Below are 22,729 nucleotides of genomic sequence, written 5' to 3'. Positions count from 1 at the left end.
AATTGCCCAACAATACATTTCTCAGAAGGTATCCCCATTGTTAAGAGACGCATGTTTGTACTGTAAGTTTAGTGGCAGTACGTAAAATAGGGGTTAGGGCCATAGCCTTCCAAGTATAAGGTTTCAGCTTTGAATCCTTCTCCTGGCATAGATTCTTGACAGAGGTATTTTCGCTGAATAAAGACAGTAAAAACATCCTACTTTAAAAATAGTGAGGCACTTTGGAGAATTCCCTACACTCCAGCAAGAGTGCTGAGCTCCTCCAACTCTTGTTGCTTGGTGGTCCCACTCGCTAGAGTTCCGAAATTGAAAGTCGGTAGGTTCTCAGTTTTGGTCCTGAACAAACTCTCTGTGTCTCTCAGAGCTGCTGAATCCCTCCAGCACAGAAGATGGATCTCAAACCCATCTCTTTCAGAGCCACTTCTCTCCTGATCTCCTGAGAGCTCCGTGGAAAAAGTCCAACGCCATCTTCTATGATTATCTATGAATGTGATACGTGAATGTCACTTGTATAGGAGCTACTTAAGGGATGTGAACCAGCAGCATTGTAGTACCAGACACACAAGCTGCACATCCATAATCCTGTGTCTAACACTCTTTGTCTGTTGTTTTATGCACTTTTGTTTGCTCTGAGTTCTGCGTCACTTTGAAGAAAGGTGATTCATTTCAGACACATTTTTACTTGCATCCTTTCATTTTTACTGTTCTGGTGCTGCTCCGTTGCCAGAAGGCCAAATTAACGCCAAGGTGAAATTTCCTGATACTGAGCCTTCTGAAAGATTATTAATTAAGACAATAAATTATAACTCACAGATCTTAATTAATAGTAATAATTAAAAATTAAGCAACACTTCCGCATATAACTGCAGCCTTAAGAATTACCTCTCCTATATTAGGCTGATTTTACTGCAGGGGAACAACAAATAAAAGACTAAGGAACCTAAACAACAGCAGGATGAAGTAATAAAACCATAATGCTAATGCACCGGTACATATTAATAATACCTTAATCCTATTAAACCTTTAAAATATGAATAACATTTAACTGACACTTTTCTCTAAAGCAACTCACTATGTAAAGCTTATGTAATTATTTACTCATTTGTACAGCTGGGTAATTTTTACTGTAGTAATTGAAGACTAGTATCCGACTCAAGGGCACTACAGCAGTAAAGGGTTTTTAAGCTGGGAGCTTCAAACCCAAAAACAGCACCTTTAACCACTATGCAACCCCTGTTACTATGGGAGGTTTGTTTGTTTGTTTGTTTGTTATTGCAGTAAAAAAATTTAATACAGATACACGTATTAAAGGGGCAGCAGGTGGCAAAGTTGTAAGAGCTGCTGGCTTTCACTTCACGGACCAAGGTTCGAATCACACCTCCTGCTGTAGTACCAGGTATTTACCCTGCATTGATACAGTAAAAATTCCCCCAGCTGTATAAATTCGTAAATAATTGGTCACTTTGGGCACGGTGGTACAGTGAGTAGTGCTGCTGCCTCACAGCCCCTGGGTGGTGCGAAATAAGGTGGGTTCGAACCTGGCTCAGTCTGTGAAGAGCTTGCGAGTTCGCCCTGTGTCAGAATGGGTTTCCTCTGAGTGCTCTGGTTTCCTCCCACAGTCCAAAAACATGAGGTTCAGGTGAACTGATGATGCTAACTTGACCGCAGTGTGTGTGTGTGTGTGTGTGTGTGTGTGTGTGTGTGTGTGTGTGTGTGTGTGTGTGTCATTACCCTGCGACGGGTTGGCATCCAGGGTGTGCCCTGCTCACCCTTGTGCTCAATGTTTCAGCGATAGGCTCTGGATCACCGTGACTCAGAACAAGTGGTTATTGAGATTGGAGGGATGGACGGACAAACTGAGCAGTCACTTTGGTGAAAGGCATGAGCTACATGAATAAACGTAAATGTTTCAGATGTTGGAGAAGAAAGTGTTCAAGGGTCATAAACAAGGCCGTATTTAGTGAGTAGCGCGCTGCAAGGATACGAGGAGAGGGACTATTGATCTGCTATCGATCAGGCCGGAACTCCTCTGATCTCCCGCCAGGCCCACGGAGGCTCTGGGAGGTGGAAGCTCCACGTCTTTATCTACTAATGCCGTAATGATTCATCAGCGCAGCTCTCCAGTTGCCACTTATCAAGACGAAGTATGCAAATCGGCCCCGACCTGACGGGAATCCACAACGCGAGTTTAAAAAAGCTATTTTTGTTGTGTTTTTCGAACCCCTCCGCACACTCAGCAGTAGGAACCTGACTTCATCTTTGATCCTTCGCTCTAGCACCTCGATACCACGGCACGAACGTGGGGCGTGTAACAATGACACACATATGGTTTAAGGCACATTACTCTGGTTTTGCTCATCATTATGCTCATAAGCGGCGAGGCGGTCCTGACCCCCCCGTGTGAACACGTCTCATTAGAGCAGAACAACGGCTCCCCGGGTGCAAATCTAACAACCCCTCGGCCTTCCGCTCGCACTCAACTACAAACACGCAATATCACAAATTCATTTCCGCCGCCTTTTCGTTAGTCATTAATGGCTTGTCTACCACACCCTGGTAAAACATGTGCGTAAAAACCCCGTAAGGAATTCACACTGGGCATTTTTTTGGCCTGCAGTCATTAGTAATGTTGGCTGATGCTTTTATCTAAAGCGACTTTTCACTTACTTATCAGTCAAGAATTCAGTTTAATTGAGTATTATATATTTATATAATGTGTAATTAGCTGTAATATAACACTGTGTGTTCTGACACCTTTCTATCATGGCCAGCATTAAAGTTTTCAGCAATCTGTGCTACAGTAGCTCTTCTGCGGGATCGGAGCAGACGGGCTGGCCTTCGCTCCCCAAGTGCATCAATGAGCCTTGGGTGCCCATGACCCTGTCACCACCTCACTGGTTGTCCTTCCTTGGGCCACTTTTAGTAGGTACTAACCACTGCATACCAGGAACACTCCAGAAGACTTGCGGTTGTGGAGATGCCCTGACCCAGTCGTCTAGTCATCGCAATTTGGCCCTTGTCAAAATCATTCAGATACTTACGTTTGCCCATTTTTCCTGCTTCCAACACATCAAATTCAAGAACTGACTGTTCGCTTGCTGCCTAATGTATCCCACCCCTTGACAGGTGCCACTGTAATGAGATAATCAATGTTATTCACTTCACACGTCAGTGGTTTTAATATTGTGGCTGATCACTGTATTTAGTACGAGTGAATAATAAAGGTGATGCAAAGCAATAAAGAAAAAACAAGTACTGAGGGTCTAATTATTAATTTATTTATAGGGCTTCCTGACAGATTGAGGTATGCGCTTCTTGATCAAGGTTCGAATCACGCCTCGAATGTGAACAGTATCCCTTGCCGACTGTGACCGACCTATAAATAATATTATCGATGTATTTTTTCATTAATTTGATTTATTAATTTCTTCAGTCTAATATTTTAAAAACACAGGCATACTGTCTTTGTTCAACAGCACAAAATACAAACACGGCGCACAAAATTAATTTTTTTGGAGGCATTTCGGCTCATGTCAAAAATATCACAAGAGTATGAAGTGGTGTTATTTCCCACTTTAAACTAATTGCGCACTGCGGTAGACGTGCATATTTGTTATGGTTTTGGGCTATTATGTTCGTTAAGGCATTTTGAAAGCATATCTTTGTTATGCAGAAGTTTTTCCATTGTTTTTTCCTCCAGTGTTATCCCAGCTGTTAAATACAAGGCTAAACCCCAGCACTTCAGTCATTCTTCTTCTTCCACTTGGTCTATGGCTATATATGCTGAAGACAAAGACATCTTCACTTCAAATTCAACAAGTCGATATAAAAAGAAAGTAAGGAAAGTTTATTAAAAGTGGTGTGTAAATCAAGCATGAATGAATATTGCGGGGAGGCGGAAACTGGGTCTATCGCTCTTACGATGAGCTTCTCACGGCTGTGTCTCAGCTCTTCTGCGTTCACCTGTTTCACCTTAAAGATCTGGCATCTCTTCCACATTTTGTACTTTTCTCCACTATGAAAGGCTTGACTGAAGCAGGCCTTGGCTTTCCACCTTCCTTATGAGGTCCTAAACTCACTTTCAGTTCTTTATCATGTAAAAACCAATTTCCCTTTGTAAAGCCACATATTTTTTATCCATCCATCCATCCATCCATCCATCCAAATAATAATATTAGGATTACAGATTTTAATTAATTTGCTTTTAGAGCGATGCAATATTACATTTTTACTCACTGCCAAAGTTGTGCTCAGGGAAGTTGGACCTTGAACTGGAAAACTCTGCATCGGGATTTGAGATCCAAAACCACTCCACTACCCTTCAACCATGATATCCAGCACAAGGCTCCCTTCCCCGATGTGATGGAACACAGACAGGTCCCCACAGAGCTTCTATACTCTCCCCTCCCCGGTGGTTATGAGATGTTTACCCTCACCCTGCGGCGTACAGTAAGGTAGGCGACTGCTACAGACGGGGGCTGGGAGGCTGCTCGCACCCTGAGGCTCGGCATGACTCCCGTGGTCATTAACCGCGATGATGCGCGACAGTGATCTCGTCCTCACTCCAGTGCCGCGATGACAGAGGAAACATGTAGGATGGCTTCATAAATCATGATAGATATTGGCCAAAGCCTTAAAGTTAGTGGCTGTGCGTGTGTGTGTGTGTGTGTGTGTGTGTGTGTGTGTGTGTGTGTGTGTGTGTGTGTGTGTGTGTGAGAGATGCAGATCTGCAGATCTAATGCGTTGGCAGTATCATGCCTGCCTTTTCCTTGCTGTCCCCTCATCTGTCTCTCACATGTCCACATGGACCTTCTGGCCATCCAATATGTTCGCGTTTTGTGTGGCCCTCGTACACACACACACACACAGACACACACACACACACACACACACACACAGACATCAGTGGGAAGGCCTTGTCTCATTAGCAACCTGTGCTGGTCGACCACGGCCCCGTGCCAAGGCTACAGGCTCATTAGCATGTGGCCCGTGTGCCGACAGCGTGGGCGGCCACTCCGAGCCTCGCAGTCACACCAGCGGTACGATCAGATAACTGAGAGAGACCGAGGGTAAATTGGAGGTAAATCCCACACCGCCGATGTTCTCGATGTCGAGTCAGAAGCCGGAGACACGGGAAATGAGCCAGGCGACGCATTCCCGGCCCGCACGAAAACACGAGCAAATATTAGATTAATCGCCATGAGAGGGGGACGTGTTGTTCGGAGAAGGACGAGGAGGACTGCACCCGACAAAACTCCCACTGAAAAGGCCAAACAAGCCCAACAATCAGTCTGTATGAGACACTTAGCGGGTGAGGCCATTCGCAAGGATTTATAGTCCATCGAAGCTTTTTGAGGAGACGGATGGGGCGTTTCACGCAAGTCCGGTCCGGTCCATTGGGCATCTCCCAGGAGCCGTGCGGATGCTAGAATGTGGCTGGCGAGTCGTCCCGCCGCTTCTCACACACAGCCGTGAGTGGGTGGAAGATACTCGGCAAAACGTAAATCTGGAGCTGAGACACAAAGTGGGTTTACAACAGAAGAGCAGCCGTATTTCAGTGTCAGAACACCGAAAAGGCCGTAAATGTTTGCGTTTATTCATTTAGCCGATGCTTTTCTGCAAAGAAATGTACAGTGTGAAAAGCTTATTATTTATTCCTTTAAACACCAGGGTAATTTTACTGCAGCTATTTCAAGGTAGGATTTCATCCTACAACCTTTGGGGCCAAAGGCAACAGCTCTAACCATGAAGCTGGCAGCTGCTCTATATGAATACAACCATTAAAGTTTTTTTTTTTTTTTTTTTTTAATAAGAAAAATGTGTTAGCACAGTGGCTCTTTGCATTACAGCTGAATTACAGATTTCTGTTTGTTTTAGATAGCATTTTCATCTCATCGACTATGAAATTTATCTACATTGCTGCAAACGCAACCTGTGTTTACCTGCCAGGCCGATAGGTGGCAGTAAAGAGCAGCCACAGTGAAAACAAGCGTGGGGCTGCCTTAACTCGGCTCATTGAGTGTTTACAGGTCATGTCTCGTGTTCTGGAGTGTAGGTGATCGATAAAAAGATGAGGAATGCTGCACATGTTGAACGTGGAATAAATAAGATTATCTGGCCTCAATGCATTTTTATACTCAGTCCTTTTAAATTACGGTACGGTGGCACAGCGAGTAGCACTGCTGTCTCACAGTGCCTGGGTGGTGTGAGCGAACATGGGTTTGATCCCCACTCAGCCTGTGTGGAGTTCGCATGTTCTCCTTGTGTTTGCATGGGTTTCCTCTGAGTGCTCTGGTTTCTTCCCACATTCCAAAGACATGCTGTTCAGGTTCCCTCCATAGTGTGTGAGTGACAGAGAGAGTGTGTGTGTTCCCCTGATGTATGGATGAGTGACCCGGTGTAAGTAGTGTATCTAGCAGTGTAAATCACTGCGGTGGATAAAGTGTGTGGGCTGATAACACTACACAGAGTTCATTGGAAGTCGCTTTGGAGAAAAGCATCTGTTAAGTGAATAAATGTAAAAATTACACACACCACAACTTACACAAATACACTGTTGTTCAACCCCTTATGTAAGTCAAAAGCTACGTATTTCAGATTCCCCCTCCTCCCCCACCATTCAACGTCATCGCGTGCTCCTCCATACGTGCAGAGTCCTTCGCTGTCGTATTTATAGTCGATGTGGCTAAACCTGGTTCCCGTGCTGTCGACGATAATCTTTGTCCACTTTCATACTTCCTTATTATTTTCATCTCCAGATCGATTGCCGCATGCTTTCTCGTTTCTCGTTTTCCATCAAGTGCACATTTACCACTAGGCGTTGTGAATTCAGAAAAGGGTAAAAAATATGCGAAAAAAAGCACTACGCTATTGACAGGAGATGTGTTCACGGCTCAAAACTCACGGGAACTGGGAAGATGCAGCTTCCTGCCTCGTCTGGCTACATCGACTTGCGTTTAATATATTTCAGATGTTTTGAGAAAAATAAAAGCGCTATTCATAAATAATGCGTATGCTGGGAATTTTTTACGGAAATCCAGATTTATGTAAGTCAATAGAGAGCCGCCTGTACATTTTAGTGTATGTCAAAGTTAACGGAAACATTGAAAAGTCCTACACAGTGTTTTCACTTATTACAGTCTGGGTGTCTGTATTATTTAGCGTTTCGTTTTTATTTCTTGTCAAAGGATATGGGTTCAAATTCCGGTGCTGCTGTATTAATTACCTTGATCGAGATATTTACCCTGAACCGCGCCGTCAAAAATCAGCCCGATGTACGTTAAGTAGCCTAATGCACAAACTCAACATTGTAAGGTGGACAAAAGCACCAGCAAAATACAGCATGATAATAAACTATAATAAACTGCCAGCTGGTGCTTGAATTACAGGTGCATTGGCCAGGAAAACTAAAATATTGCACAATGTATTCAAAACCACGACCGAACACATGAAACAAAAGAAAAAACACAGCAGAAAAGGAACCGATTAAAACACGTTGACGGGGAAAGACAGACACTTAACAGGTTAGTGGTTAAAAATCACAAAACAACGCCCCCCAAAATCACCGCTGCACAGAACGGAGACCTCTGTGACCCCATCTGCGCAAAAACTGCACAGGAACATGGTAATTAGAGCAGAGCTCCTGTTGGGAAGCCACTTATCCAAGACCAGTGTGAAAAAGCACACAGGCGGGAGTAATGAGCACAAAAGCCTGACAGCGGAGCAGCGGACCAAAGTAATACGGTCTGAGGGTTCGCCTTTCACTCTGTCTGCCATCCGAACACACGAGGAGAAAGTGGAGGGACGTGAGCTGATGAACATGGAGGTTGATCTGCATGGGCAGCATGGAAGGAGTCACTGAGTGCACAGATTGCTCTTCATGGTCATCATCTGAACCCATGTTAGATGGTCTTCTAAGGCACAAACACTGTTTCCTCAAGATGTTTTCATATTAAACGATTACAAGACACAAATACGTTGATAAACTGATTCCATCCATCCCTCCATCCATCCACTCCCTTAAAGAGCTGAAGGGTCCAACATCGCCCAACACGCAGGGCCTTATTTCTCACTTCAGTTATTTGATTTTCATAAATAAATAAGAGGTTGTGTGTTCTGTATTGATCTGCTGTATAAAGAGGTGCCATTTAGTAAATTTAAATTTAAATTGGTGTTTTCAGTATTTTAGCCCCTGTACATAATTTAAGCAATATGTCATAAATTATAAATTTATATATGTGTGTGTGTGTGTGTGTGTGTGTGTGTGTGTATAGGCAGCATGCCTACTTTACAAAATATTACTTTTGTTATTTTAAATATTACTATTTATATTATGGAGCGATATTTCCCAATAACACATGTGAAAGAGGGAACAGTCACTTTTACTGAACACAGAATTTAAAGAATACAGTGCTGCTTGAAAGTGTGTGAACCCCCTTGTGTCCCTTTGTTTTACCATAAAATGGGTACTTAATCAGTGTTGTTTCTTATCCTACACAATAGGTGTGTAATGATCAATTCCATATGTTGCTTGAGAGGAAATAATTTTTAAGTAGTACAGGTGTAAAAATAAGTGAACCCCAAGTTGCTTTGGCTACACCAAGTAGAGTCTGGGGTGTAAATCATAGTCATTTATTCATTTTATGAGCTTATTTTCAGATTTAACATTTAGATTTCATGAGTTTATTTTAATATCTTATACAAGAATAATGACCGTCCATACAGCATTCACATGCTTTCAAGCAACACTGTATTTGTTCAGAAAGGCTATTAATTGTTATTAACTGTGAGAATGACAGTGAAGTAGCTTTCATTATAATGGGCTACTTCATCGATCATGTGAACCTAATTTTCCTGACAACACAGTCTTTATCAATCAATACTCTTCCGTTTCGTTGTAGGACGTTTTGTCAGATTAGCAATTATCAGCATGAAATCCCGGCAGTGGAGATGGAACGTGGAACCTCCTAGTCACACTATTTTGGCGGGAAGAGAGAGGATTTCCCAAGTAGGAGATTATCGCCGTGGACCCCCACCTGAGCTCTGGGTCTTCGCACTCGATGGTGACCGTCTGCTGCACGTTGAACGGGTTCTTGAGGGGGAACTCGAAGAACTCGGCGGCGCCCAGCGCGGCGTACACCCTGTGTCGGGTCGTGATGGCCAGGCTCAGCATTCTGGTGATGCTCTCGACCTTGGAACGCTCGCGGTACGCCTCAATCAGGCCCAGGTCCCGTGACTGCTTCAGACGCTCCTCCTGGCGGCTCTGAGGGAACAGGTCGGGCAGTCGGAGTCACGACCAGGAGGGAACTTGAACCAAGGGACTCGGGAATCACGATCAGCAAAATCGTGAGCGAACATTCTTATTCGGCCCCCGGTGTTGGATCGAGACCCCTAGTAGCGTTGGTAACATTAAGGTTACGCATACAAACGGTCCTCAACTTAGGATGACGTTTTATGACAATGACCATCGTAAGATGATTTTGTCATGTGGCAAACCCCCTCATGTTGTATTATATGCAGTTTAATGCACCTACTCATGCGATAAACATCGGTGCATAAAGAAGAAAGAAATAAAGTTTACTTAAGAATCACGTGTCTGCAACTACATCTCTTTCTCCGAATATAATGCACACATTGTATTTTCTCTTGAGATGTACATCTCTTTGGAGAAAAGCGTCTGCTAAATGAATAAATGTAAACGTAAAATATGAACCCTAAAGATATATAAACAATTAACATGCATGAAAGCTAAAGCAGTAATAATATACAGTGCAGTGACATATTTTCACACTATACTGTTATTTTCACTTTCATTTCCAAATCTGCTTTCTTTAGCTTTTCCTTTTCTGCGTCACTCACGATTTTGCTTTCCAGCCATATATACTGTAAAGTATTATACATCGGAGACGGATTTGACGACTACACACCTGCTGGCCTCATCTCCTTTCATTTCTTGAGCAACTGTTCAATGCGACTGAACTCTTTAAGTACAGTAAATATGTATGAAGTGGGGCTTTGGGTCGCAGCCCATTATTATATGTTTTCTGTAAGACCTATACAACAGCTTGTTGAGAGGCTTTCCGAGAGTGTCTCACTAATAGTTTCGGCCTCCAGGGAGACGTGTCCGCACCCTGGGGGGATCGGCCGAAAATCACAGCCGCCCCGCTAATCCACGCTGCCGAGACCTGGCTGGGTGACCAGATGGAGCGGGGCTCCTTACCGCGATGTGGGGCGGGGCCTCGACGTGACCCTGCTCCTCGTACCGGCGCACGGCTTCCATGCGGGCCAGCTTGCGCCGACGGGCCGCGTCCTCCTCCGCCTCGCTCTCGGACCCGGGCCGCGCGTGGCCCCGAGGGGCGCTGCTCCGCAGCAAGGAGGCCAGGTTTGCATCGATATCCACCAAGCGATGGGCGTGGCACGCCCTCCGCACTGCACCGAGGGGTTGCGAGTACAATGAACAGGGAGTTATTACACAGGACACAACGGCAGCTGATGGCTGAACAGCGACATACATCATTGATCATTCTGGGTACTATATATAATGTCAAAAAAGTCAAAAGTTTGAGTACACTTGCGTATCTTTATTTTCTTTCACGAGACATTAGCTTCATACTTTGATGAGGAGACGAGGTACAGCATCTTCCCGGCTTTCCATCTGCCGTATTGTCAATATACCCAGTTCATCCCATACATTCATCCCACATTTATTCATTCACTTACACTTTTCTCCAAAGTGACCGTAAGTTCAGAGGTGGCACCCCTACACCACCTCGTTCCCCCATAAATAACTGCAGTTATTATTAAATATATTTGGTTACTTGACTGATCATTTTCTCCAAAGCAACAAGTGAGCTTATTTATATAGCCGTGCAATTTTTAATTCTTCATTCCTGGTAAATACCTTCATTATGGGCACTAAAGGAGGAGCTGGAATTGGAATCCAAGTATTTGAGAGCAAAGATAGTGGTTCTAATGAATACACCACTATGCAGGCTTTATTCATTCTAAACAGTATTAGCAACAGAAGCAACACCAGGTCACTGCAACATAAGAAGCGGACCAGGTTATTATGATTATTGCTGATAGATAGATAGATACACACACACACACACATTTTCAGAACCGCTCGTCCTATACGGGGTCACGGGGAACCGGAGCCTACCCAGCAACACAGGGTGTAAGGCCGGAGGGGGAGGGGACACACCCAGGACGGGACGCCAGTCCGCCACAAGGCACCCCAAGCGGGACTCGAACCCCAGACCCACCGGAGAGCAGGACCTGGGCCAACCCACTGCATCACCGCACCCCCTACTAGATAGATAGATAGATAGATAGATAGATGTGTACTTCACAGGTGATTGTTTTTCCAACATGCCCCCAGTTAAAGCAGCATCTCCGGACGCCCCTGCCGGACCTGCGTGAGAGCAGCACTAAACAAGTCAATCACAGAAATGTGCTACTCCTGGTATCGATCCGCTGCTGAAACAGGCAGGCGGCAGCGCCAGGCTTTAACGCTAGAAAGAGCACGTATTCAAAGGAGGAATCTAAGCAGTGGCGCAAACACACACCCGGCAGAAAGAGCTTAAGCTCCGAGCGGTCATTAGACATGCCGCGCCGAGCGCTTCAAAGCCAGGAGCGGCCTACGGAAGGGCGTAAGACGCGGGCGGCCTTTTGGGGGTAATTACCCGGGCCCGACGCTCCAGCGCCCGTGCAGAAATCAATGCGTTGCGGACGAGAGGTGTCAGTCATTAGACGGCACAAATGCGCTCCTGTGAAGAATTATAGTCAGGAAAGGGATGGATAAAGATTAAAATACCACGGTGAGGGTCATCGCGGTGCTGTCCACGGTGCCGTCGCTCCGGCGCTCCCGTTCGACTCCCCGCGTCACGCGCAAAGAATTATCACAGCTGTCGGCTCGTAACTGCGAGTGGCGGTACGAAGTGGGGATGCCGATGGAAATCATTTGCAAAATGGCGAAAATGTGTATGAGGACATGGTAAATCGTACGATTCTGTACGGTACAGCGGTACAACCCGAAGAGCCTGGACCGGGAAACACGGACAGGTGTGTTGCGCATCCAAGCGATCCCCCTGCATCTTAATGGCCAGGTACGGAAAAACATCACTATCGAGGAGACCATATAAATGTAAATGTACTTCGAAGCACATTTTATGACTCTTCGTTATTTATCGGTTATTATTCAGCAGTCACCAGAACGTTCAGCTCCGAATTCCTGACCTTTTGTTGACGCTCGCTTGTTCTTACCATTTTCTTTTCTTTTTGGGGTGGAGGATTTTTTCCCCCAAAATTATTTATATACACATATTTTGCTGACAATTTAATTACTTTGTACTGATATTACGTAAACATTTGTCGGGAATCAAGAAATTACTTAAAATTCATTATTAAATTTTTCATTGCATTTTAATTTACTTATTGCATTCATTACTAATAACTGCTTGCCCACTGCAGGGTTGCAGTGTCCTATATTACTTTAATAGTATTTACATGTTGCTTAGAAAACACTTGAAAATGACTACCAATATTTAATCTATTTTATGGAGGCAGGAAATTTTTGCTGTGTCAGTTCAGGATAAATACGTCAATCAATGGTACTACAGCACTGGCACAGAACGGAGTTTGATGCGGCAACCTTGAGGTTATATGTTCAAATCCCTAAGCACTACACCACCTGATGTCCAGAGAAATAAAAAAGAAAAAAGCTATGAAGTGGTGAGAGCAGTTTTTATAGAGACTCTGCTCTGAAACTCCCATCTGAAACAATTTTGATCTGAAGGGATGAAAAACCCAAAAATAAATACTCTTCGTAGATGAGATCTAGGAGATCCGGCCTGCTGGGGCCCCCTGGGGGGTGCCAGCAGCTGGTGCGTGTTTCCCGGAAGCTCTCACCGTTGCGGCCCGGAATGGTCTGGGCCGACAGGCTTCCTCCGCCGAAGCCCCCGGTGCCATCGTGGGGGAGGACGATGTGGGAGCGGGAGGCCGGCAGGATGCTGGAGCGTTTCACGCTCGCGTCGAACGGAAGCCCTGGGGAGGGACGGGAACAACCATCCTTCCTTGAGCAAGAGGCAACAAGTCCTTCTACAAACTGCATGAAAAGCTGGAAATCGGCTCTCGAGTGTTGATTTATTCGATTTCACCAAGGCTGCGTCATTTCATCATTGCGCGCGAAAATATTAAAAAAAAAACAACCAGCAAAAAATGAAAAGCAAATTTTAAAAAAATAAAGTAGCTCACACATTTCACCAACCCTTGATCAACACTCTCATATGCTAAAATCATCGGTGTTGGCTGTATTTCATATTTTCATTCGCGAACTGTTACGCAGTTCGTTCCAAAAACGAAGTTATATAACATTAAGATTGGGTCTTATATAGAACAAACATTATACTTTCAATTATAACATCACAGTGGCTACTTATAAATACCATGTTATTAATTATGTAATATGTTTTATTGCATATATTATTGAATATATTTATTAAATATTTATTAAATATTTATTAAATGTATAGATATTTAATATATGTACATATACAATACAATATATACGATATATTTTATTAATAAAATATATATGGAACACTGGCTCCTCAACTTATGAACACAGGGGGGACTAGAAGGCTGGTCATAACTCATTTTGTTAGTATCTCCAAAGTCCCTTTTACCAGTAAGTCACAGTCAAAGTTTAATGATCCAGAGGTTCCTTGATTTATTTGTAGGTTTGGGTAAAAAATTTCCAATTCAGCTGCAGTAAATAAAAAAAATACAATGTAGGGCTAACTGTTTCATTTTTTTTTTTTTAAGAGGAAGCAAGCTGAATTGAAGCTTGTATTCTGCTTGGGTGCTCTTTACGGCAATCTATGAGCTTGGTGGGTAAACCCAGGCGGCGTTCGCTCCACAATATCCAGAATTTCTTCAAAAGCGTGTAAGAAGTGAAAAAAAGCGCTCATGAAAAAAATGGTAATTTGTTTAACATAAACATGAAAAAAGGAAAAAAAAAAAAAGAACAAAACCCAAAATAACACCTGCACATTTTTATGCCGGCAGTTTGATATACCTTCCTGGAAGCCACAAGCCTCCTTCAGAGATCTGAACGCAAAACAAACAAACAAACCCACACACACACTGAAGCTGCTTGTCCTGAGCCTAACCCAGCAACACAGGGCGTAAAGCCGGAGGGGGAGGGGACACACCCAGGATGGGACGCCAGTCCACCACAAGGCACCCGAAGTGGGACTCGAACCCCAGACCCACCAGAGAGCAAGATCTGGCCAAGCCTGCTGCACCACCACACCCCCTGAATTCAAAACCTTCCGGTAAAATTCTCATCCTCATTCTCTCGTTCCGAGTTCTCTGACTGTCAGCTGGCATTATTGTTACTCCTGTTACCATTATTTATTGCTATTTCTGCTGCACTACTCACTGTCATTGTCACTGTTTTGTTTGTGCAGCATTTCTATTGTCTGTATTTGTCCATAGTCTGTGGAGAAGCATTCAGGAAGATTTTCATGATACATGATGTACATGGTACTTGTATCTATGACAATAAACTTGAAACTTGAAACAAACCCTACGTGCTACTGCGCTCTTTGTCGATTAAGGTGGCAGCTACAGTGCTCGCTGATGCCCCCAGTGGCCAGGAAAGAAGATACAGTTCAATTTCGTGCAGGATGACGAACGCACCCTGTAATAAGCCGCATGCTACAAAGCGGGGCCAGGGCGGTCGGAACCCAAAGAGCAAGGAGAGCAAGGCCACGGGGTACGCCTCTGGCTCCGTGCCAGGGACAGCACGGTCGTCTCCGATGTTGGGGCAGCTGAGGGTCTCCGGGAGTCTTGTCCGGAACAGATGCGGTGGGAGTCCCGTGACTCGACCTGGGCGACGATCAAAGCCGATACTTGATCCGCCATGCGGAACACATTGGTTGGCGGGGGGCTCCGCTGGTGTTGCCGCTCCTCTCCCATCAAACACAGCACTCCCCGACAGCTGAAGGAGCTCTGACTGCTTACAAGTCTGTTAAATACCGTTGGTGGGGGGGAAGGGGGAGGGGGGTAATGTCGTGTTTAAAGTCTAATTCAGAGCAGTAGGACTTCGGGGTTTGCCAGCTAACTACAGATGTGACCGCTGGACATGGATCATCTTCCATTTCTCTTCTGTGAATTAATATTAAATCTGATTCCTGTGATCTGTACTATGATATGTAGTAATATTCATATTTACATTAAATTCCAGTTAATCAAAAATCCAGTTATGAATCAAAAACCCTGCTGGTAATCGTTTTTGTCCACTAACCGCACGATTGAGTTAAAAATCCTACCAGGTCTTACGACTGGTAAAGTTTCAGTTAAACAAAACTGGCAATATAGTTTTTAGTGTAATTGTCAATAACATGAGTTATTTGTAAAGTAACAAAATGGTTGCAAAATTAGTTTGAGATAAAATATTTTAAGGTAAGGTGCAACATTTTTTTTTACTTTTGTCCATAATATGATAAAGGATAAAATGCAATAAGGACATTATAATGTACGTTTCAGGTCTTTATTCCTAAATAATTAATAAATACCTATATTTATTTATCATCTACACGTAAGCATGCACATGAGCTGCACCTCCTGCACAGAGGCAAATATTACTGGTAGGTCATGTGGGTTAATTCCAATCAAATCAATCAATCAATCAACCAATTGCTAGATGTGAGTATTAATGATTCCATACTAATGAGTGCGGTCACTAAAGTGAGTATTAGTGAACATAGTCCATAAACGGCATGGTCACTAAAGTGTGCCGTCATTGACTTCATATGATATTAACCACCCGATACAATTATTTGTTCAGTTTAATTATTTAAAGTACAATTATTTACAGGGGTGTGTATGAGCAAATCTAAGTTGTATGAGAAAAGATATGGAAATAACACATGGACTAAATATAAAAAGGTGTAATAACTGACACTTAAATAAACCTCTTACTTTAGGATACATAGTGTCATCGGTGCAACATTTTAATTATATTCTGTTTAAAGTTTAACAGCTGGACCAAGCAAGAGAATCGAAAGTCCATTCAAGAGTGTATGTGGAATATGATGCACCATTCAGGGATGACTGGGATTCTGCTTGAGGAGTGACATGTAATAACCAAGCTTTTCATTTAGAAAATGTTTGCTGGCAAATTATTATAGTTCCAGAGGCAGGCAAATGTGGCCGCAGAGATTGGTGTCCAATATGTAGTGGAACTGTAACGTGGATTAAACGTCACAGTGCTGTAATGGGGTTTCGGGTTGTGAAAAAATTGGATTTTCTTCTCACCACGTCCTTCAGAAGACAACCACCCTTTAAAGCTATAGTCGTCTGTAGCCAGGGACAGCTGCTGCTGTAGTGGAGATGCTGTCACTGGACCAAAAGGTCACAGGTTTGAATCCCCACTCCAGCTGCAGTGCCCTTAAGAAAAGTACTTACTCTAAACTTCTCCAGTAAAATTACTCCACTGTATAAATGGGTAAATAATTGTAATTCAGCTCAACATCGCAAGTTGCTTTGGAGAACAAAATGAACAAATGTGATTCCACAGAGAGATTTTTTTTTTTTTTTTTTTTTTTTGCTACACCAACACTTCTTTCCAAAGTAACCTTTTACACAGTTTGATATTTTTAAAAGAGCAGTTGAGGGCTTTTATTATAACTAGAAATGACAACCTTCAAGATACAAGGCTGTCTTTAAATTGCGCAGAGTCATTATAATTAGCCTTTAGCAAGATTTTACATCCACCCATAATGAGTTATGCTTTAAAACATGAGCACAAGTAGCTGAAGCAGAAGAAAATATTTATTTTTGGTTGTATGAACTAGGTGGTATGGATTCAGTGGTCAAGACAGCAGAAGAAAGGACAATAAATAATATTTTGCCATACGTCTACACACACACGTGTATACTTGTGTGTGTTTTGCAAGAGGGTACTGTGAAACTGCCTTTATAGCGAGTGCTTAAAATAATGAGAACAATCTGCTGTCAACAGTTTTCACCTGAAGGCATTCAGTCAGACAAAGTATCAGACATCATATCAAGCAATCGGACATACCAAAAATCCCACTTCTGACACCAGCGCTACTGCACTTCACCCTTGATTCTTGTGTCTAATTTGAAATTTTTTGAAAATTAATCTCTTAAGGCCATCACAAGGCACCCCAAGCAAGACTCGAACCCCAGACCCACCGGAGAGCAGGACCCGGTCCAATCCACTGCGCCCCCTCCAAATATATCTCTTAACATTGAAATTAACATAAAAAGAGAGCAGGCTACGTCACTGAAAAAACTATGGAAATGTCCGGTCTCCTCTGAAAGGCGTTTCTTCTTCATTCGGTGTAATGAGAGTTACGACCAAGTTCACCATTCATACTGTAACCTCACAGTGGCACCTCACACTACAGAGAAACACAGCTCGGGAAAGGAAAAAAAAAACAACAATAAAGGCAACAGGGACGAAACAATGTTTTCTTGTGCTATTTCATTTCTCCCAGAGTCGCCTTTTGCACAAATAAAAAGGAAATAGCGCTCAAGAGCGTCTGAAACGGGATCAGCCTGGAGTTGAGCCATTGCGCCTCCCTCCTGCAGCAAATCTAACCTCTTTAGGAATAAAGAAAACACAGCCGCAATAAAAAAATATGTGTATAACATTATTCCGCTTTATTGCTATGTGTCTACCCATTGACTGGAAAAGAGCAAGATATAATTTCCTTGGCCATTATTTGTCGAGCAAATTTGATTTTTAATATTATTTTCCGGCGTCCTCCCTCTTGCTCTGCTCTCCTTTCTGCCCTTATCTGGTTCTCGCAGAAGACAGCTGTGAAAGCGGTCCAGGGATAAACGTACAAGGCCTAATCTTCATCCAGCGCGCTTGGCGCGGCACCCCCCTCTGCGCAGGAGAGCGTCTGCGTGGCTCGCACTACGGTTAAATGTTGCAGCTCGGTTACCTGGCTGGCGGGCAGGTGAGGACAGCACGATCGCTTCTGAAGGAGCAGCGCTGACCTGGAACCGCACACCACTCAAATGGGGAGTTCTCGGCTTCCAGGTGGCCCGACGACTAATTCATGTAACTCCTTATGAGACGCAGAGAAAAGGGCGGTTTAAAATGAGCTTGTTTACACAGCTGGAGGTGGTGAGTAAGGAGCTTCACTCGAAGGCACAACATCAGGACCACCTCCTGGGAGCAACAACCTTTGGGTCAAGAACATTACTGATACTCTGCGATCACTGTATCCGTAGTATAACTGGGTGAACGTCGTGAAAGCAACTGACTGCCCAATGGATCGCCATGGCAACCGATTGCTATACCTATGAGATCAAATTCATCTGTGCGGGACGTGGCTGAAAAGAGGAGCTTTGCTCTGTGACCCAACGCTGACCCGCCTGCTCTGCTCCAGACCTAACCCTCCGCAAAGCATTCCCCTTGTTAAACAGCGCAAACGCCACATCCAGTGTCTTCGAGGCCCGACGTGCTTTGGAGTTGTTAAAATTTCGGTCCAATTTCTGACCCATAGATGGCAGTAAAGAGCACCCCAACAGAACAGGACTATGGAACCATGCATGTTTTCAGCTCCTGTCTGGTATTGCTCAGTGTTGGTGATCAATATCAAAATGAGCAACATCACAGATGCTGATATGACGAATTGGTCAACAATCTGCACTGAATAATTAGTTTAGTCGTTTTAGTAATTTATAATAATTTAGTAATTTTTAGGTAGTTCAACCTTAATAAAAAATGTAAAAAGTGTACTTACTCTTACAAAGCATCATTTTAATTTATAGAAATATAAAGGTTTCACGCACCCTATCTAGCAAATTAATCGAGGGACATTGCTATTGCTACCTTTTTATTTTAACTACGAATTTAGTGATCGGTGCAGTCGAGTTACAGACATAGAGGTCACACGTGTCTGTAACTTGAATATCCAGCGTATGGTTTTTATAATATGCAGAATTTGCCCAATAAATTTGCTGACTCTGTGGATATATTTTCTTTCACAGCCACTGCCGTAAATGACAGCTTGCCTCGGCCAGTCGCATAAATAAGCAGAGACGGGTGACCTTCCTCTGTCCCCATTCAGAGAGAGAGTTTGCGTCATCAGTGCCTGATTAGTGCTTCCGACGGAAAGCCAGAGCTCCCCGACTGGAAAAACACCACTTGTTCTCCGGGTCTGAGCACAACCCGCCGCTCCTCCGCATCTCAGAACTTTCCACATCCCCGATGGCGAACAAACGGGCGCCATCGACCAGATAATTGTCAGTACCGTCGCAGTGACAGAAGCAGGCCTTGGGAGCCCTCGGGGGCCACTGGGGGCCACTGGGTGGAAGCGCTGCTGAGGTTATTGCAGTTTTAGCCCGACGTGCCCCCTCTGTGTCCCATCGTGTCCCGAACGAGAGCCGAACGCTCGTCCTCAGCAGGTTCCCCCCACGGAGGCGGGGAGGAGCTGTGCGCCCGGGTCCCTATCGAACCGCGGCACAGTCAGCGAGGGCGAAGAAAACGGTCCACCTCGAAACATTGTTGAAGGGGAAAAAACAAGGTAAGGCTACAAGGGCAGGTTCAATAAGTCCTCAGATCCTGCTGTGGTTTTGTTATTTCTTATCGGCTGGAAAATAAGCAGTAGAACCTCCAGGCAGACAAGGAACAGCAAGACATGGCCTGTTTTCCTCGACTACATAACACAGTGTTTCGACCTCATACCCTCTCGGTTATTGAGTAACAGCTGGGGGGGGTAGTGCAATGAGGCAGACAGACTCGCACTTTTATTTGTTTATCTGACACCTTCTACAAAGCAGTTTAGTGTTACTTATAATTACTTACCCATTTATACAGCAGGGTCAATTTTACCGTATTACTATTGGGTATGTGCTTTGCCTATGGATGTGGGATTCAAACCCGGATCCTTTCAGTGCAGGGTAGCACATACGCCACCTGCTGGCCCTATTGACATTGAGTGGAAACAGGTTATCAAAGCCCCAACATATAAAAGGCAGTGCTATAAAGCACTTTCTTACAAAAAATACACACTAATATTTTTGTTTCTTTTATTAAAACCACAAAATTTTCATGTTAACTGTAACTACATGATATGGCCAGTTTTTTTTACGTTATCGCCTTGAAATTAAATAGTATTTCTGGGAAAAACCTCCAGACACAGTCCCTAAACACATTTCGATGAAAGGAAGCAAAATCATGCGGTCTTAGAATTAATAATATTATGGTCTGGCATATGATACACTATTTTTAGAGTGGAAATGTAACTTGATTAGATTTTTGTCGTCTCGCTCATTTTCATTTTTCTTCATTTCTTCATTAGTGAGACACTTCCAGGGTTATGAAAACTTAATTCAATTAAACATTTAAATTTAAAATGTGGCAGATGCAACTCTTTCAGGGGTTACATCAGCCAATCGCAGTTAAACGAAAGCACAGCAAACGAAGAGGAGTAAAACGAAACGTTTTGAATGAATTCGGGAGGTAAAGGGATTTCCATGGATACATGACTGCTGTGTTATGATGCCGTGCGGCAATCAAACATTACATAAAACACCGTTGCAGAAACATGCAAATATTTGCGCCGAGCTCCTGTGACTGTGACGCGCCTTCAAGTGTTCGATTTAACGGCTGTCAGTAATTCATGTCACTGGAACACATTACATCAGGAGCTGTTGTGTTTTACGACTCCTCCAGACTCCGCGAACATCACGGATGGCGGTCGTAAGAGGCCCTAAACGTTCCTCTGCGGCGGTATGCAAATGAGCGCGCGGACGTGCAAAGTGGCGCTGCGGCTCACGGTCTTGTAAATTCACGGAGAAAAACGTTAAATGGGGATGTGGCCCCTTTAAGGCACCGGTAAACAAAAACATTAAACTAATAGCAGCGGCAAATACTTAATACAACAATCAAGGAGTTTGTTGCTTGTATTGTATTTTGCTGAACAGCAGCAGCAGGAAGATCCTCGGTTTGAATCCCATCTCATCCTGATCAGATGGCCTTGATCAGGTATCTACTCTGAACTGATGGACATTTCAGACTGCTGGTCTGAGGGAGACGTAGAGAAAGAAGACAGAGAACGGGAGGACTCACTGCACTGCTAGGTATAGTAGATGGTTCGTGGGACTGAACTGGGACCCTTCTGTTGTTGGTTTTAATCCCAATCTATTTTGTGCTCAGTTGCATCTTAAAGGGGCCACGTACCCATTTTGTTTGTGGAATATACTTACCAGTACTTATCATATTTTGTACATGAAACCTGCTGTCTTCTTCCCCACGACTGACCATTGTTTGGTAAAGTTAGCCATTTGACTTAAACAAAGGTTTCAGATAAATAAAAGCTCATAAAGGCTAAAAATAATAATAATAATAATAATAATAATAGTAATAATAATAATAGGGATGTTCCATTATTAATCCTCTGTGACAACAACAGTAAGACTGAAAAACTAAAGTGTTTCAAAAAGAAAACTGTTTGAAAGTGTAAATATTGCACTTATAAGAACTAGCACCTTAATGAATTTTTCCTTCCCTGTTGCTGAACTGACACTTTCAATGACAGAAAGTAGAGTATTTGACCTGTTTACACAGTTGGATCATTTTTGCTTTGTCAGTTCAGGTTAAGTACCTTAAAGTACTAAGGGTACTGCAGCAGGGACAGGGTATGGGGCTTGACCCAACACCCTTCCTTCACCGTAACACTCGCTGCTTTTTTCCTTACCCGGAAAAACCCGAGCAAACCTGGCACTTTTGAATACCTGCATATGTTCACTCCTCTGTCAGTGATTCTGACATGTGGCACTGACCCAAGCACAGCTACGGTACCCTGTTTACCGTAGTGAAAACACCGAGTGTACAAGACTCACCAACATTGCCTAAGCGCAGGTGCAGTGTCCCTTTGACGGTGGTGAACACGTCGATGGGGGCCAGAGCCCCGCTCCCTCCACCGTCTCCCTCCTGGAAGTACTCAGTGGTGATGACCTCGAGGTCCTGGGTCACCTGCACGGCCGGCCTTCCTTGTCGCAGCAGATGCTGTGGCAGAAAACGGGGGGGAAGAACACGGTGGGGAGCGGTTAAGGTATGAACGATCACCTCGTGCTCCCAGAGGGATGACTCTTAGAGATCTTGAGCCAGGCAGTGATGCACCTCAGTGAACACCGAGCACATTTAAATCCCTGGACAGGACAGCAGGAGATCTTGTGGGACGGTAGGTTGAGAAGCCCTGCAGAAAGACACTGGACACCTCATCCACTGAATGACGAGAAAGGTGTCGCACTTGGGTCGTTTTAACAAGAATTACTCATGCGGTAAACCTATTTAGTTTCATACGCAGAGGCTCCTCGAGTTACGAATGGCTCATTTCCGACTTTTAAAGTAAAGAGCAGCCAAACGCAACAGGAGCTGTAGCACCGCCTCAATTCAACTCACTTCCACGGTGTTTACGGCTCATCTCTGGTGTTCTCGAGAGCCGGTGGTCAGTAAAAAGATGAGGATCGTGGCACGTGTTTATGGGATCATCAGTCAACAAGCAGCATTGAACAGGTATTTAGGGAGACCACATAGTTCTACATCGTCATTTTAGATTAATTTTAATGTAGCTTGTAGTTAATAAAATATAAAAATAATTAAGTATTTTTTATATGTGTTATTTATTTTGTTTTTACATTTATTTTATTTAAAATGTATGTATCATATTTAAAA

At 43.8% G+C, this 22,729-nt stretch overlaps 1 protein-coding gene across 1 annotated transcript in view; it reads right to left on the bottom strand.

Moving 5' to 3' along the window:
- nphp4 (nephronophthisis 4) overlaps positions 1-22,729 on the bottom strand; it is a 139,028-nt gene that overhangs the window by 14,461 nt on the left and 101,838 nt on the right. Inside the window, exons 18-21 of the mRNA XM_029248963.1 lie at positions 21,895-22,060; positions 12,910-13,044; positions 10,220-10,428; positions 9,036-9,262 (exon numbers count right to left, since the gene is read on the bottom strand). Coding sequence (XP_029104796.1) covers positions 9,036-9,262; positions 10,220-10,428; positions 12,910-13,044; positions 21,895-22,060 — 737 coding nt within the window. The remainder of the gene's footprint in view (positions 1-9,035; positions 9,263-10,219; positions 10,429-12,909; positions 13,045-21,894; positions 22,061-22,729) is intronic.

This window comes from Scleropages formosus, chromosome 2 (genome assembly GCF_900964775.1).
Source record: "Scleropages formosus chromosome 2, fSclFor1.1, whole genome shotgun sequence".
Taxonomy (NCBI): Eukaryota; Metazoa; Chordata; class Actinopteri; order Osteoglossiformes; family Osteoglossidae; genus Scleropages; species Scleropages formosus.
This window is presented reverse-complemented; position numbering and strand designations above follow the sequence as displayed.